Here is a 16305-nt window from a genome sequence, read left to right as displayed (position 1 = left end):
AATGAACATCGTTAATGTAAATCCAGAAACTAATCAACATATCCTTTTTTGTCGTGTCTAAATGTAAAAATACAAGTGACAAAGTCACACATTTTTTAAGGTTTTTAAAGAATTCTAAATAATCCAATTTAGAAAATGTTCTTATCAATTATAAGTATCTGGAAACGCAGCTTACGTAAGTGATGACGGCAGGATGTAGTTTTGTCACGTGTAGATCTTTAGTGCGCTTGCATAACTGAAGTGTGAAACCAAAAATTACCAGATCAAATGCAAAATACATGAACCTTGGTCCGGACCTTGGTTCGGACTTTCAAATGTGAAAGCCCCCTCAGTTCGCTTTACAGTTCGGTTTGAGCTTCAGATGAGAACGATCCAAAACAATAAACACAGAAAGTGAACCAAAGTCAGTCTGTCAGCTGATCACATTGATTGCCTTCTTCTAAAATATCAGAAACACTAAAGAGAGCATCGGTGAGTTTTCACAACCACGTGACCTGTGTTTACAGTGTTTGGTGCATTTGACAACGTGCAGTGTGAAAGCAAACCGAACCAAATGAAAAATGTAATCTTGTATTGTGTCGGCATCTCATTTAAAAAAAAAAAAAAAAGACAGGTTTATGTTGAAATAAATACACCTACACAAATACGTTTGCCATCTTATGGACATAATGTGCAGAAATAATTATTCCAATCGTTCGGACCGTCATTCTAGTCATTTTTGTCCAGTTTTGACAGCTCTATGTTTATTGGATTCATCAGATGGGATGAAAAATACACATGCTTTTACCAGTAGTTCGCACAAGAGGTTGTTTGATCATAAATGTAGGCCTAACTCTTAGTAGTTGATATCACACCCCCGTCTCTAACATTGTTCGTATGTTATCCATTAAAATCCATCTAATTTCTATTCATCCGCACCTTACTCACCTGATATCTGTGAACTACACTGTCTGTTTATATAAGGGTTTTATTGTGTACATATGTTTGTTTTATTACTATTATTATTATAACAAATTCTATTTTTTTTAGCAGTGGGGGCAGGTCTGTCCAAACAACAAGCCCTGTACAGCCCTATTTCTGATACAGTGGCGGCAGAAATTTTGCCATGGTGGGCCGCCACTACAAAATCAACATAGAGGAAACACTGTATGTCTACTTAATGTGTATTTGTGTTGCTGTAACACAGGAATTTCCCCAGTGTGGGATTAATAAAGTCTATTTTATCTTATCTTAAAACATGGTGTTTAACTTTGTTTAAAACATGAACTTTTACATCGGAGGAAATATGTAACTCCAGAAGGTGGCGGTAATGAGCAACAACATGACCATCCAGAACCCCAAAGAAGAAGACGTCAACGACTGTCTGGTAGTGTTTGAACCACACTGATGGAAACGCGGTTGATTGGAAAGTAGTCGACATTTGTTATTCCTGTCAGCGGAGAAGGTAAATACGGCTTCACTTGAAAGTCTAAAAGCCTTACTCAAAGTGTCAGTAAAGTAACGTTACACTTGGCGACTTCACGGCTGTTGCTGGTCTCTTGTCGCCGGCTAAGTTAGTTAGCGTTAGCTACCGCTAGCTAGCCCGGCTCATGCTAACTTGCATGGCTCATTGACTGTCTGTCTATCTGCCTGCTGAGTTTTCCACTCAATGGGAGACATTGTTGGCGGATTAACAGAACATACAGTTATCATCCTGTTTCCACAGCTTCCATTTGTTTCAATGGGCAGCAATGTTTTCTGCTACGGGCGCTAACAAAGTCATGCTAGGCTAGTTTGTGTCGCCAGCTAACTTCAACTAAAGAACTGAAATAAAGCGAGTTTTGGTCGTGTTTAGCAGCTCCAGGTTGGATCCAAGTGGACTGTACATAGGAAGAAACTAACCGAGGGGTCCTACATGGCTGCTCCAACACTACAACAGCCCAGCTTCCTCCTGGTGAGTCTCTTTACGTGACTGTTTACAGTTTCTAATCGAGAATCAACATGACTGATGATGATTTTCAGATGTCATCCAACTCTTGATTGATTGATTATATTTATTATTTATGGATATAGAAGAACAAAAATGAAATAAGGGATACAAACAAGGGCGTAAATAATAAATCGTAGGTAACAAAAAGCCCAGGACCTGTCTGTCATATTTTAAAGTGTTCATATTATGCTCATTTTCAGGTTCATAATTGTATTTAGAGGTTATATCAGAATAGGTTTACATGGTTTAATTTTCAAAAAACACCATATATTTGTTGTACTGCACATTGCTGCAGCTCCTCTTTTCACCCTGTGTGTTGAGCTCTCTGTTTTAGCTACAGAGTGAGACCTCTCACTTCTGTTACATCTTTGTTGGGAGTCGCACATCTGCAGTACCTAGGTAAGGACTACTAGCCAGTCAGAAGCAGAGTATGAGGGCGTGTCCTGACAGTACCTAGGTAAGGACTACTAGCCAGTCAGAAGCAGAGTATGAGGGCGTGTCCTGACAGTAGCTAGGTAAGACTACTAGCCAGTCAGAAGCAGAGTATGAATCGTGCCCTGACAGTACCTAGGTAAGGACTACTAGCCAGTCAGAAGCAGAGTATGAGGGCGTGCCCTGACAGTACCTAGGTAAGGACTACTAGCCAGTCAGAAGCAGAGTATGAGGGCGTGCCACGCTAGCAGCTAGGCGAGCATTATAACGTGTGTTCCAAAGTGACCACGTTTGTCTCTGAAGTAAAGGCTGGACTACAATAGAGCTGTTTGGAGCAGTTTGTGAACAGTGTTTTCTGTTGGAGATGGTAAGTCTCTTTGGGGTGGACTTTGGGCTTTTTCACTTTGTAAACCTATAGCATGCACAAAAAAGATATATAACACAATAAAGGAAAGGGAAAACGCTAAAAAAAAATAATATGAGCACTTTAATTGGTCATCTTACCCCAGAGATGTCTTCTTTATCTTACTCTTTGTGATTCTTGTTGCACACGGTGAATACCTTTTTGGTTCCGATTATTTTTGTCTTCTATCTAAAACTAACAAAGCTAGTCTCTTTTTTTTTTACTGTGTGATGGACAAAATGTGCTCATGAATGTGTTGTGTTGTCGCTCCAGGCCAATCTTAAAGCCGACACCTCCACCAAACCTCTCCTCCACCGATGCCAAGATCTGGTGAAGATCATCGACGACTATCCTGCAAAGGTACCGTTTACCCTCCCGCCACGGACTTAAGTGTCTGCGCTTTATTTGTTGTGAATGGCTGTGAACTTTTTATTTTCCTGAAATGACTGATCTCTGTGAGGACCCTATCCTGCACCCGGTGCAGCGCACCACAGCACAAAAGCCCGACGCAAGTGTCTTTGCTAGTTTAAGACCGACGCAGTTGTCAGTTTCCCGTCCAGCGCCCGCGTCGTTTAAACAGCAAATGCACCTGCACCCATCTGTGCGCCCATGGGCGTGCTGGTCTTACAGGGAGGTGTGTTCAGGTGCATTCTGGGCGTATTGCTATCTTGAGGCAGCAGGAAGTGATCGCACCATTGACCAACAAAATCCTGGTCTAAAGTCAATAACTCAGCATTGCATTGTTATTTTAACAGAGCATTAGTAAAATGCTCCTAGGCTTAAGCGCGCGCACACTGTGCTTGTTACACACACAGGGACATGCAGCAGCACACACACAAGCAGAAGATTACAAATAAAAATATTACGGTGCAAATCCTCCATCATAATAGCAATGATCCAAGCTCCAAACGCGCCTGGCTTTTAAAGGGAATGGGAGATGATCTCTGATTGGTTGATTGCATGTTACGCCCAAAACACACCTCTGATTAATGAAGACACTAAGTACAACCCTTTAGAACCATGCGCCCGGCGCACAGACCCTTTTTTCCGCCGTCAAACTAGCAAAAGTGGATTTGGACACGCCCTAAACGCACCTGCGCCAGGCGCTTCACGCCGTGCGCTTAGATCGTTAAAGTAGGGCCCTGAGTCTGTAAGATGAAGATAGAAAATGTAAATGACCCAAAACTGATCATGTCATCACAGCATTAACTGCCATCTCTGGGATATTGTAGTACAGATTTGACAACTCAGAGTACAGTTGTTTTTTTTATCTAGACTTGCCAATATGGTCTAGATTTGAAAAGAAGCAGTGAAATCTCCCTTTTTACATTTTCACAAATGGAATAAAGGTTTCACAAGTTTGAGAGTGTGTTTCCGACAGCGTTGAGGCTTACATAAGATGCCTAACACGCTTTCACAACAGTATGAGGCGAAACAACTTAGGATCGGTCGCTCAGAAATGTCAGTTATGTTTCCCTTAAGTTTCTCCTTAACTGCTGAATCAGAATCTAACTTTAGTGTTGTTAAAAGATTACAGCTTTTGTTATTCAAAAGTGTATTCATATCCTGTCAAAATGTATTTGTCATGTTATTAAAATGGAGTGTATACGCACTGTAACAGCAACACATGCAGTCCCAGTGCAAAGCATCGTTTGTTATGCCCCGTATAGCAGCTTTACGGCCGTTTTTGTTTTGTGTCCACATAGTGTTTGAATAAGCGTATTGGCGAGAAATATTTGGAGAAGAATGCCATTGGATTTGTACTTTGTACGCAGTTTGTACACGACTCAGTCAGCTGTTTGTCTCTTCACTGGATACAGCAGGGCGGCTGACCCCAACTTGTATGTCAATGCTTGTAGTACGAGGCAACAGCTGCTAGAACTGTTGTTTTCGCCGGGGCTCATTAGACCCGAGCTGTCATAGTAATGTGTTAAATGGGCTCCCAGTTCATGGTACAGTGTTTATGTGTGTGTCTCCCTTTCAGGAGCTTCACGCCATTTTCCCCTGGCTGGTGGAGACTGTGTTTGGCAGTCTGGACGGCATCATCGCAGGCTGGAACCTGCGACTCCTGCACTCACGGAGCAATGAGTACAACATTGTCCTGGAGTTTCTTAAACCCAGGTAGTTACAGCTTCTTTTCCACGGAATGTGTGAATGTTTTTTTACAGTTTACAGCACTGATCCAGAATGAAAATCTGCGGAATTCAGCGTACCGTTTTTCAGTCTCGGTTCAGTTTTTCAATCTGAGGAAAATCCTCCGTAATTCTACAGCATCAGCCAAAGTGTAATTCAATTCATTGTGGGTTTCTATAATCAATTAGAATAGTGTTCTTGTTCTCATCTGTTTGTATTTTGTTTCCAGTGGGCCGATGATGAAGCTCGTGTATAAACTTCAAGCAGAGGAGTACAAATACGAAATACCTGTCAATTATCTTCCGGTAAGAACATTTGTCTGTTTAGCAACCGCGTCACTTGCTACACTCAGTGAAACTCTCTACCTCTGTTGTTTGCACTAGACCACTTAGTTCAGGCTTGGTTTGTGTGAACAGCTTTTTTAAATCTCTGTTTAGAGAGCATGTCTTGACTCTCATTAGATAAGTGTCATGTATAATGCAGAAAACGCATGTCAAACTCACGGCCTGCGGGCCAAATCCGGCCCCTCACAGATTTTGATCCGGCCCACTTATCAATTTAGGTTCACAATACCTTTTGTCAAGCTTGTGCGCCAAACCAAAAAGGTTCTATGATGGCTAAGGAACTTTTTTTGCGGTCTTTGGTAGGGCTTTACAGTATGTCGACAACAACACGACAGAATTTCAAGAAAAATAAACCGTCAAAAGTGCCCCAAAAAACAACGAAAATGACGGGGAAAAAAAGCTTTTTTTTTTTTTTTTTTAAGCAACAAAAACTTCAGAAAACGACAAATTAAGAAAGAGACTAAAATCAGAGAAAGCCACAAAAAAGACGGAAAATTTACAAAAATGTTGAAAAAAGCTACAAAAATGACGAAAAATTAGACAAATGCGAAGTGCAGTTAGATAGTCAAAGATATTTGACTTTTCAATGAAATAAAAGCAATAAACTCTACATGTCTGGCCCTTAATGTGATTGTCATTTTCCAGTGTGGCCCTTAGTGAAAGTGAGTTTGACACCTCTGATGTAGAGTATGATGTAGAAAAAAAAGACTGGTGGTACATAATGAAATGTCGTTCCATTTAGTGTTGAAGGCTATTACAGTTGTAGATTTGTAACTGGTATCCGTTTTGACAAAGTGTCAACCATATCCGCCTCATCTTGTTCCATTCTAACCCAGTGTGTCTTCCAGGGTCCGGTGAAGGCCTGCATCCAGGAGGGAGTCCTCCCCGACTGTCCGCTGTTCCACAACAAGCTGCAGTTCCCCCTGTCGGGTCTGCTGACTCTGAACCTCGCTCTCAGTATCCTTTCCAACAAAAAACCCCAATCTGTCTGGGTCCTCTTTATGGTATTAGAGAGGGATTTAGCCTTAAGCCTTTATTAGAAAACAAAACCATGTGCTGGCTAATTACTATTAATGATAATAACCGTTCTTTGTGTCTGTTAATCTATATATACAGTGCCACACATAAGTTTATGAACCCATGCTAAAGTTGACTAAAAAGAGGAATAAAAAAAAAATCCTCTTTTGGAAATTGATCTTAATGCCTTAATTAAAAAAATCCAACCTTTAAGGACACCAATTTTCTTTGTGAATGAATATTCTTGTGAATGTTCTTCCTTAAAATACAGGGGGCATAAGTCAGTACACCCCTGTGTTAAATTCCCATAGAGGCAGGCAGATTGTTATTTTTAAAGGCCAGTTATTTCATGGATCCAGGATACTATGCATCCTGATAAAGTTCCCTTGGTCTTTGGAATTAAAATAGCCCCACATCATCACATACCCTTCACCATACCTAGAGATTGGCATGGGGTACTTTCCATAAAATCATCTCTTCATCAGGATGCAGAGTATCCTGGATACTCTGCATCCTGATAAAGAGATGATCACCATACCTAGAGATTGACATGGTTTTATTTCAGTTAGCCTAACAGCTGGTTTGATTTGCATTGAGAGATGATTTTATGGAAAGTACCCCATGCCAATCTCTAGGTAAGGTGAAGGGTTATAAAAATGGGAATTTAACATAGGGGTGTACTGACTTATGCCCCCTGTATTTTAAGGAAGAACATTTTTTTTTACAATACATTATTCATTCACAAAGAAAATTGGTGTCCTTAAAGGTTGGAATTTTCCTCTTTAATTAAGGCATCAATTTCCAAAAGATGATTTTTTTATTCCTCTTTTTAGTCAACTTTAGCATGGGTTCATAAACTTATGACTGCCACTGTATTGTATTTTATAGTGGCACTCATAAGTTTATGAACCCAATCATTTTAGCTGTTATCTTCAAATTTTTCCTATAACGTGACAGCAACAGTTTGTGTGACTTTCTAACAAAGTCCTCACTGTCAGACAACGAGGACAACAGGAGGGTTCATACAAGGCAAGGGAGGGAACAGACTTTACATCACTGTGCTGTTAGAAGATTATTCCTTAACGCTCTGCAGATCCGTTTGAATTCTTCATGTTCAATTTCGCCTACTGTCTCATCACGCCAAAGGTGAGATTACCGACAAACTATCAATGATATTCTGAGTTCAGTGCACCTTGAAAAAGTATGACCATAAGTCAACATTAACCGCTGAAGCCTGTGCCGAGTTGTGGACTAATAATGGATTCAAAAAAGGCTGTTTTTTGTTAAGTGCTCATATTATCCTTTTTGACTTTTTCCCCCTTTCCTTTATTGTGTTATATATCTTTTTTGTGCATGTAATGGGTTTACAAAGTGAAAAAGCCCAAAGTCCACTCCAAAGGGACTTACCATCTCCAACAGAAAACACTGTTCACAAACTGCTCCAAACAGCTCTATTGTAGTCCAGCCTTTACTTCAGAGACAAACGTGGTCACTTTGGAACACATGTTATAATGCTCGCCTAGCTGGTAGCATGGCACGCCCTCATACTCTGCTTCTGACTGGCTAGTAGTCCTTACCTAGGTACTGTCAGGGCACGCCCTCATATTCTGCTTCTGACTGGCTAGTAGTCCTTACCTAGGTACTGTCAGGGCACGCCCTCCTACTCTGCTTCTGACTGGCTAGTAGTCCTTACCTAGCTACTGTCAGGGCACACCCTCATACTCTGCTTCTGACTGGCTAGTAGTCCTTACCTAGCTACTGCACATGTGCGACTCCCAACAAAGATGTAACAGAAGTGAGAGGTCTCACTCTGTAGCTAAAACAGAGAGCTCAACACACAGGGGGAAAAGAGGAGCTGCAGCAATGTGCGGTACGACAAAAATTTGGTGTTTTTTGAAAGTTAAACCATGTAAACCTATTCTGATATAGCCTCTAAATACAATTATGAACCTGAAAATGAGAATAATATGAGCACTTTAAGTGATAGCTTGATAGACTGATCTTTAATTGCTTATATACAGAAAATAGTAAATAAAAAAACAACTTGATATAAGTGGTATTCTTGGCTGTTGTCTTCGGAACGAGCACAACCATCACTTGCCATATTATTTCTCACGGGGGAGAACTGATCGGTTCTCTTCACGTTTTCAGAGTTATCCCCAAGGCCAACAAGGAAGCTCCACCGACAGCGCCTATTTTGTGCTCGTGGACACTTACCTCAAATACTTCCTCCCCAGTGAGGGAAGTGTACCGCCTTCCCCTTTCTCCGACTCAAGAGGCTCTGTCACGGCACCTTCACCCAGGTATTTATAGCAACAAAGATGTGATAAATATATTAGAGTCAGAGTCATATCTGTCCGAAGTTTGGGAGATAAATTAAGAGGGGATAGGGCCAGGAAGTTCTCAACTTCGTCCCACACCTTTTGAACATGAACAATATTATTTGAGTTTTTTGTTGCTGAGGATCTTGTTTGTTTTCCTTTTTTATTGCTTATCAGTTGTACTTATGTTTTGTATTTTTGTTGAACATGTTCAATTAATTGACTAAATAAAATGAAAAAGATGATGAAAACCCCAGTGGAGGTTGAACAATTACAAGTCGTATAACAACAAAAGTTTCTATTTAGTCAGACTTGTTTATAATTCTGCTCTCTTTCTACCTTTACTTCAACAGATCTTCCAGTGTTTCTTTTGCTGGTTATGGCGTTCACAGCCCCAGTCTCCTGAAGCATCACATATTCCATCAACCGTCGGTGAACGCAGACCCCGCAGCGCAGGAAATCTGGAGGTCTGAAACACTGTTACAGGTAAGACGCAAATCAAACTAGGGGTGTTACGATTTTTAAAATGAGCTTTCGGGTCCGACTGTCGAAATTGAAAAGCAGGATCGGCTATTCCTCCAGTATTTATTTCTCTCTTCACCTGCCTACTTGCATACGTCCGAAGCTGTAGCATGCAGCTCAAAACACACGGTAACATTAGCTTAACGGTAGCCTGCAGCTGCACTTTCCCAGACTCCACGGCCAGTGCTGGCTCCCCGAAGTCACTGTGTGGCAACATGTTTCCTTCCCCGTGAGTGAGTTACGGAAACATGCGGGCTCCGACGGACTCCACGGTGCGTTCATGTGCACCTCATTAAACTAATGGTGTATTCAGTTGCGCCTCTAAAACCCTGGGAAACTCAAACTGTTGTTGTAAAATACCCTTCTCCCATCTAGTGGCTCTTATTGTGGCATTAATGCAAATTAATGAAGAAAAAAAAAATGTTTAAATCGAATCGAAGTGTGAGCTTAAAATCGAATGCTGTTTCGAATCGTGGATCTGGAGAATCGTGACATCCCTAAATCACAAACTGTGGGTTACTGTGCTTATCATATAAAGACCGTTAACATTTTACAGTGCAATACAGTAAAATGAATTGCAAGTAGTGGGGTTTTGTGTCTAAGAGATTCTTGAAATGTTTTCAATGAAAGAAAACTAAAATACATTTAGTATGTTTTAACAGATGCTGGTTCTAGTGTTTGAAGTGTGTGTGTGTGTGTGTGTGTGTGTGTGTGTGTGTGTGTGTGTGTGTGTATCCTAAGATGTTTGTGGAGATCTGGCTCCATCACTACTCCTTAGAGATGTACCAGAAGCTGCAGTCTCCTCAGGTAAAGGTAAGAGAAATTTACCCACCATCTCCTCTTCCCTGCACAGCAGCATCGCACAGCTGGCTGTTGAATGGCTGACCACAACCCCCCCCCCCAAAACCACACACACAAACCTCCACCACCTCTGTCCCATCCCGGAGCGAGCCCAGTGTGGGAGAATTGTTCTGACCAGCAGCCTCATGGTTGGTACTTTTGTCCATCAGCCACCAGACCAGCTACGGTCCGGGAGGTCCTACTCATAGACTGTATATAAAGATGGACGGCTTGACAGCTCCCAAAATGTGAAGCCAAAACATTTAGATAGGCCCCTGGTGGCTGGCTGAAGAATAGGTCATAAACAAGGCCACACATAATCTGCAAACGCAGATTTCCGCAGGCTTAAAAATAAATAAAAGTAAAACAAAAGAATGTTAACAGGACTCCAACCCAAGGAGAAAAAACAGTCTGCTACATTCTGAAGACCGCTGAAAACTGTAAAAAGAAATTGCATCTTTGTTTGGGTATGGTAATTAACCCCGCCCCTTCCATGTTAGCGGACCGGACATGGACCAAACTACAAGTCAAATGAATGTTTCCCAAGTGTTCATTTTTCTGATCAGTTTGGTTTTTATTAGTTATTTGATGCTATAAAAACTGGCTGAAACGTCACGATTGGCAGCTGGGATTAACTCGTGATTGGTCGAGCGGGTGTACGGGCGGGACTTTGATACTGCGACTCCACCGCCTTGATCACTACTGCGCAGACTCTGGCTCCAAAATTATAAGATGGCAACGCCAACGTATCCGTGAGGAAGTGGAGACGCGTCGTCCATCTTTATATACAGTCTGTGTTTAAAACTCTAAAACTACGGTTTTACAAAATAGTGTATGGGCTGAATTTAAAGATGGACCAGCTACTGTGGCTGGCTAATACAAAAGATCTGTGATCACTCTGCAGGCAGCCACATTCCCACATACCTAGTAAAGAAAAACAGCATATTGTACTAGCTACAAGCTAAAGATTTCCTTTTGATGTGTGACTGTTGAAAACGTTGGCTGCAGCGAGTTCTTTTGAATCAGCTGACTGAGGTTAAAAGGTTTCCTGAGTTGCTTGCAGTAAGAATGCACAGCAGGCATCCCTGTTTCCCACTTTATAAGCATCTTGGTTATAAGTAAAATGTTTTTAAAATCCCTTTAGTAGCTTGAGAGTAGCTGTAGAGTAAAGCTACTGCATTAAGGAATCTGGCATGTGTTCCCGGGTAGTAGTGCTTTTGCTTCCTTTCACGTCCCTTTGCACGCTAGCATGTCCACGTCACCGAGTATTTCTTTTGTTAGTTCTGTTGTCTGTGTGTAAAACACCATTATAAAGCCCCAGAGCAATGATTAGTCGACAAATCATTTAGTCGATCGATAGAAAAAATATTAATTAATCGTGAAAGTCATTTTTCGTGCAAAATTGGCAGAAAATGCAATTTTCAGCCTCTTCAAATATGGATTATTAGTCCTTTTCTCTGTTTAATATCACAAATATGAGCACTGCAGAACTTTTTTGAAGCAATGGAGGATGCTTGAAAAACGTTCCACCTGTTGCAGCTACGGTACAGTTCTGAATGTGTTCTGATGATCAAAAGCAATCACAGTGAGACTTTGTGCTGGTGTTTGTATCATACCTGCTCTGTAGTTGTATACACTTTGACCCTCGGCTATTTAGATTGCATGATTAATGCGATGCCAAGATGTTGTACACTTGTTTATTCTCCACAACAACACTGTTTCCTCAGTATTTATGGAGCAGCATTGTTACTTAAAAATCTGTGTTTTAGCTTTTGGAGCTGCAAAGATTAATCAAGTAATGGATTAGTCATCTATAGTTTCTAGTTTCTTCTCTCCTCTGTGACAGTAAACTGAATATCTTTGAGTTGGGGACAAAACAAGACATTTGAGGACGTCCTCTCGGGACTTTGGGAAACACTGATCCACATTTTTCACCATTTTCTGACATTTTAGAGACTAAACTGCTAATCCATTCATCCAGAAAATAATCGACAGATTAATTGGCGATGAAAATAATTATTAGTTGCAGCCCCTAGATTGAGCGACTGTGCTCTAAAGTCTAATTGTGTATCAATCATAAATATTACTGCTGCAACAAATTGTTTTCTCAATTAATTTATAATTTATAGTGTTTATTGATCCCCAGTGGGGAAATTACAATTTACACTCTGTTTGTTAGAAATCACTGCACACAGGCCTGAAATACACACACATGCTCAGGACCCATTCATGCACAAATGGAGAGATGTCAGAGTGAGTGGGCTGCCAGTGCTGGACCAGCGCCCTGAGCGGTTGGGGGGGGGGGGGTACGGTGCCTTGCTCAAGAGCACCTGGCAGTGCCCAGGCGTTGAACTGGCATCTCTCCAGCTACCAGTCCACACTGTACTTTGGTCCATACTGGGACTTGAACCCTCCGGTTCCCAACCCAAGTCCCTACGGACTGAGCTACTGCCACCCCCAATTAATCGTATATCATTTGGTTTCTAAAAATGATAACAAATGCAGTTTTCTGGAGTTCAAGGTTTTTAAATGTCGTGATTTGTCCGACCAACAGTCCAAAACCCCAAAGATGTTCAGTTTGTTTTAATGTAAGAGAAGCAAAAGACAGCAACAACGCATCATCACATTTTAGAAGCTGGAACCGTCAGATGTAAGTTGCTAACTCATCTCGTTGTCAGTCAACTAATCGTTGGCAGCTCTGGTTCCGATTTTTAAATATCAGAAGTCATTTCACTTCATGCTTTGAGCTCCGTTAACTGCTCCAAAAGGCTGCAAAGGAAACAGTGAAGTAACCCTTCAACTCCTCGTGTAACATGCTGACCAATGCAGTCATAAACATTACAGGTTTTGTCAAGTCTGCCTCCCCTGTGCTAAATGCTAATCTTCCTAAAATACTGCACATGAACCACTGTGTTGAGTTATTGTGTTCTGTGTCTGTGGAGAGTGGACTGAAACTGTAAGATTTTAGCTGACTTGGTTTCAGCTCGGATGACCCAAACTAATGTAGATGCTTGAAATGAGAGTTAATGTTCTCAGATCTGCAGTTCATATTTAACAAAACTGTCAATATATATAGCATACCATGTCATTTGTTTAATATGGATTAGGTAACCAGACCACAAACACACATATTCTGCATGTTGTGCCTCTGTTAACAGTTTGGCACTGTTGATTATTTATTGGTGCTAAACTACATCTTACAGTTTTGAGTTCACTCTGGTAATGATGATAGACATTAGGGATGGGAATGATTAAAACTGATATTAAACTTCTATTTAAATATGCATCTGGATATATCGTGGATACATCCACACAAACTGGAACATTTTCTTTTTGTTTTTTGAAACGTGGACGTGCTCGTCCAGTCACTCCAATCCTCATCGATGTAGAGCTCAACAGTGAGCGCCCGCTTTTTAAACGCCTCTGATTCCGGAAGTGATTTTCCCTGATCTATTGCTCAATTAACGTTTCATTAAATGCTTATATAACGACTTTTAAGCCTTGAAACAAGCCAGTCAGCTACGAGATAAATCGCGACCGTAAAACATTTGATTCGACGCAAAAGAACATTTTGAAAACGGCAGAAAAAAGACAAAAGGTACAAGGCTGTGTACAGAGACGATTATAGACCTCAGTGGCAGCAGCTTGCTAAAGTCGTTTGCGGATGCGGTCAACATTTCCATGGTGACAGCGAGCTCCACCAATCTGAGACGTTGCTATCACACTAAGTATTGTGGATAGTGTAGTACTTCTCCATGACATTGCGAATAAAACATGTTTTTTTCATAAAACAATGTTGACATCGTACAGACTTCTGGCTTCTTCGGGGGCAGAAACCTTCGTTTCACAATCTCGCGGCAGATGGGAAGTCTCCCTTGGACTGTTTAGACATTATGGTTGATAATCAAAATTCTATTTCGAGAAAATGAATGGGATTTTTACTCCTCCGGATCCACACTGTTAAGCTCTCTAGCCACGATAGCTCTCTTCTGTCAGATCTCTTGTTCTGCGGTAATGGACAAAACATAATTCCGTTACTTTACATTTTTTAGTAATTGTGATTTCTTTTTATTTGATCCAGTTTGAAATGATTCCCATCCCTATGACGATGTAATCCCCCTCCGTCTGGTGTTCAGGAAAAGGCCTCTGCATCGTTTCCCCCGGCAGTTAAAGCATTGTGTTCCCACAGTCAACATTTTATTCTTGTTTGTCTCCCCTCCTGTTTTTCTGCTCCTTTTCTCCTGAATTTTTTTCTTGGCCAATTGTGTTTCTCTCTGGTTGCGTTCTCCTTTTTTCGCTGCCTGCTTTTTACTCCTGTTCTCATGTGTACCTTCCTCCTGCCACCTTGTTCTTTTCTTCCTCCCTTATTATCATTTCCCCCCCCCCGTCCTTCCTCTCTCTTCGCTGTTGTTGCTTCTCCTCCACCTTTTCGTTATGTCTTTCCTCATCCTTCTCTTCCCCGCCCCCCTCCCCCCCTGGTGGTAACGGGTGAACAGCTGGCGCTGCTGCAGTACCGCCTCAGTATGTCCAGCATGCCGTGCCAACCCTACGCCCAACCAGGCTCTGGGACCTGCCACACCTACCAAGTACTTTTACCTTTTCATTCACCCCCGCCCCTCTGGGGCCTCCTGGAGGTAAACAGCAGTCAGTTACGGTCAAAGTCAAGGGTACTTCTCTCAAATTGACAAACACGGTGAGACATCGCGCCCCCCCCCCCCCCCCTCAAGTCTCCAGCCTTTATGTGAATGGTTTTAGCTTTTCTAAAAAAACAAACAAAAAAAAAACAGGTGGGCTACAAAAAAGGTGGAGGTGATTCGTTGTTTGTGACGCACAATAGAGTGCTGCAGGAATGAGTCCTCAAGCTCGGAAATGAGTTGGCAGCGTTTTTGCACTTCTGCTTCTCTCGTCTCGAAATCTATTGGTTTTTCAAGTGGGTTTTTCGTTAGATGCCGGACATAAAATTTGTGGTTATGACAAGGAAAGAGATGTTCATGTTTTCTTCTTTGTATTGATGAAACGATGCATCGTGAATCGGTTAAAATCACTATAAATGTGTAAAAGATTACAACCGGTTGAGATCAAAAATGAATCGTGCTGCCGTTTTTAAACGGCCCAGGACGTTATCTGGTTTTTATTTCACTTGTTTGACTTCGAGGGAACCAGGACGTTTCTAACTTCGGTTCGGCCTACAAAAATACGTCATCCCTGCAGCACTCCATATATTGTCACACAACCCGAATGATAAAAGACAATCCAGCTTTTTAAATCACAGTCATTCCCTATTCATTTTGGCCTCTTTTTTTATCTTTGTGTCAGGAATTAATTCCTTCTCCTTTTTTAATTAGCTTGACTTCAAAATGTAGCAAGATTTAAAGACTTTTGGCTGACCCTTAAAAAAATATCTATAGTCAAGGATCCACAAGCAGCAGCATGTGGTCCTAACCTAGAATTTAAGAAACGAGATTACGTCATCAGTCGTCTATAATAGACTGCTTATCAACGGTTAAACAGAAAGTCCTTGTGCTTTTATGGTGGCCCAAAGTCTTGCTCTTCTGTTCCCATCTGAGGCCTCCAGTCTGACTGTAAATTGTGAATCTCTACAGAGAAGTATCCTTGACAGGAAAAGTAAGCCTGCAATGAAGCTTTTTGGAAATTGAGCAAATTCTTGTTGGTTTGGATGTTGATTCTCTTTTGCTCTTTGTGCTTTTTTTGTTTGTTTTTTAAATGCATGCTTTTTTTTCCGCTAAGTCTGGTGTGCTTTTGTTGCTTTACATGTTTTTGTAGGTGTTAAATGTTTGTTTCTATTGCTCTTCGTCAAGCAAAAGATACTACTACAGTTTGAACAATCTTTATTTACATGCATCAAAATCATTTAATTATTAGAGATATTGTTTTAAATTCTCAGCCTACATTCCCATACATGTACTTCACAGAGGTAAGGTTTGGGTTTGCTTGCATTATTATAGGAAAAACTGTATAATTTTGCTGTAAGCAGCTAATGGAGCACTGAGGTCCCACCTTTCATTCTGTCTGTGTCATTTATTAAAATGTAATTTGATTCCTACATTTTAATAAATCACGGCTGTGATGAAGTAATAATTTCACAGTAAGTGATTGAAAATCTTGTAAAAATGTTCCTTAAATATACTTTGTATAGCCCAAAATTAATTACTGTTCTCATAGTCTGAAACAACCTCAACAAAGAATTAATTATTATTTTCGGGGTGAATTCAGAGGAAGCTTTTGGTTACAGACATGAGTGTCCCTGCCATGTTGTCCTGGTCCTGGTGGTATTGTATAAGCAAGGGAAGAAACAAATGGCCT

At 41.1% G+C, this 16305-nt stretch overlaps 2 protein-coding genes across 9 annotated transcripts in view; both read left to right on the top strand.

Moving 5' to 3' along the window:
* Positions 1-16305, top strand: part of LOC118495300 (nuclear factor 7, brain-like) — a 1057410-nt gene that overhangs the window by 4559 nt on the left and 1036546 nt on the right. The window lies entirely within an intron of this gene.
* Positions 1312-16305, top strand: part of smpd4 (sphingomyelin phosphodiesterase 4) — a 26277-nt gene continuing 11283 nt past the window's right edge. For 2 of the 8 annotated variants that reach the window (XR_004897670.1, XM_036002398.1), the window contains exons 1-11: positions 1312-1444; positions 1838-1933; positions 3078-3164; positions 4789-4925; positions 5167-5242; positions 6130-6238; positions 7392-7444; positions 8450-8601; positions 8973-9105; positions 9883-9954; positions 14478-14615. Coding sequence is in view for 7 of the 8 variants with exons in the window: in XM_036002398.1 (XP_035858291.1) it covers positions 1895-1933; positions 3078-3164; positions 4789-4925; positions 5167-5242; positions 6130-6238; positions 7392-7444; positions 8450-8601; positions 8973-9105; positions 9883-9954; positions 14478-14615 (996 nt within the window). In the remaining variant the exon portion in view is untranslated. Of the gene's footprint in view, positions 1445-1834; positions 1934-3077; positions 3165-4788; positions 4926-5166; positions 5243-6129; positions 6239-7391; positions 7445-8449; positions 8602-8972; positions 9106-9882; positions 9955-14477; positions 14616-16305 lie in introns of all 8 variants that reach the window. The other 6 variants (XM_036002401.1, XM_036002400.1, XM_031303601.2 and 3 more) reach the window with 6 other exon arrangements.

Source organism: Sander lucioperca, chromosome 6 (genome assembly GCF_008315115.2).
Source record: "Sander lucioperca isolate FBNREF2018 chromosome 6, SLUC_FBN_1.2, whole genome shotgun sequence".
NCBI lineage: Eukaryota > Metazoa > Chordata > Actinopteri > Perciformes > Percidae > Sander > Sander lucioperca.
This window is presented reverse-complemented; position numbering and strand designations above follow the sequence as displayed.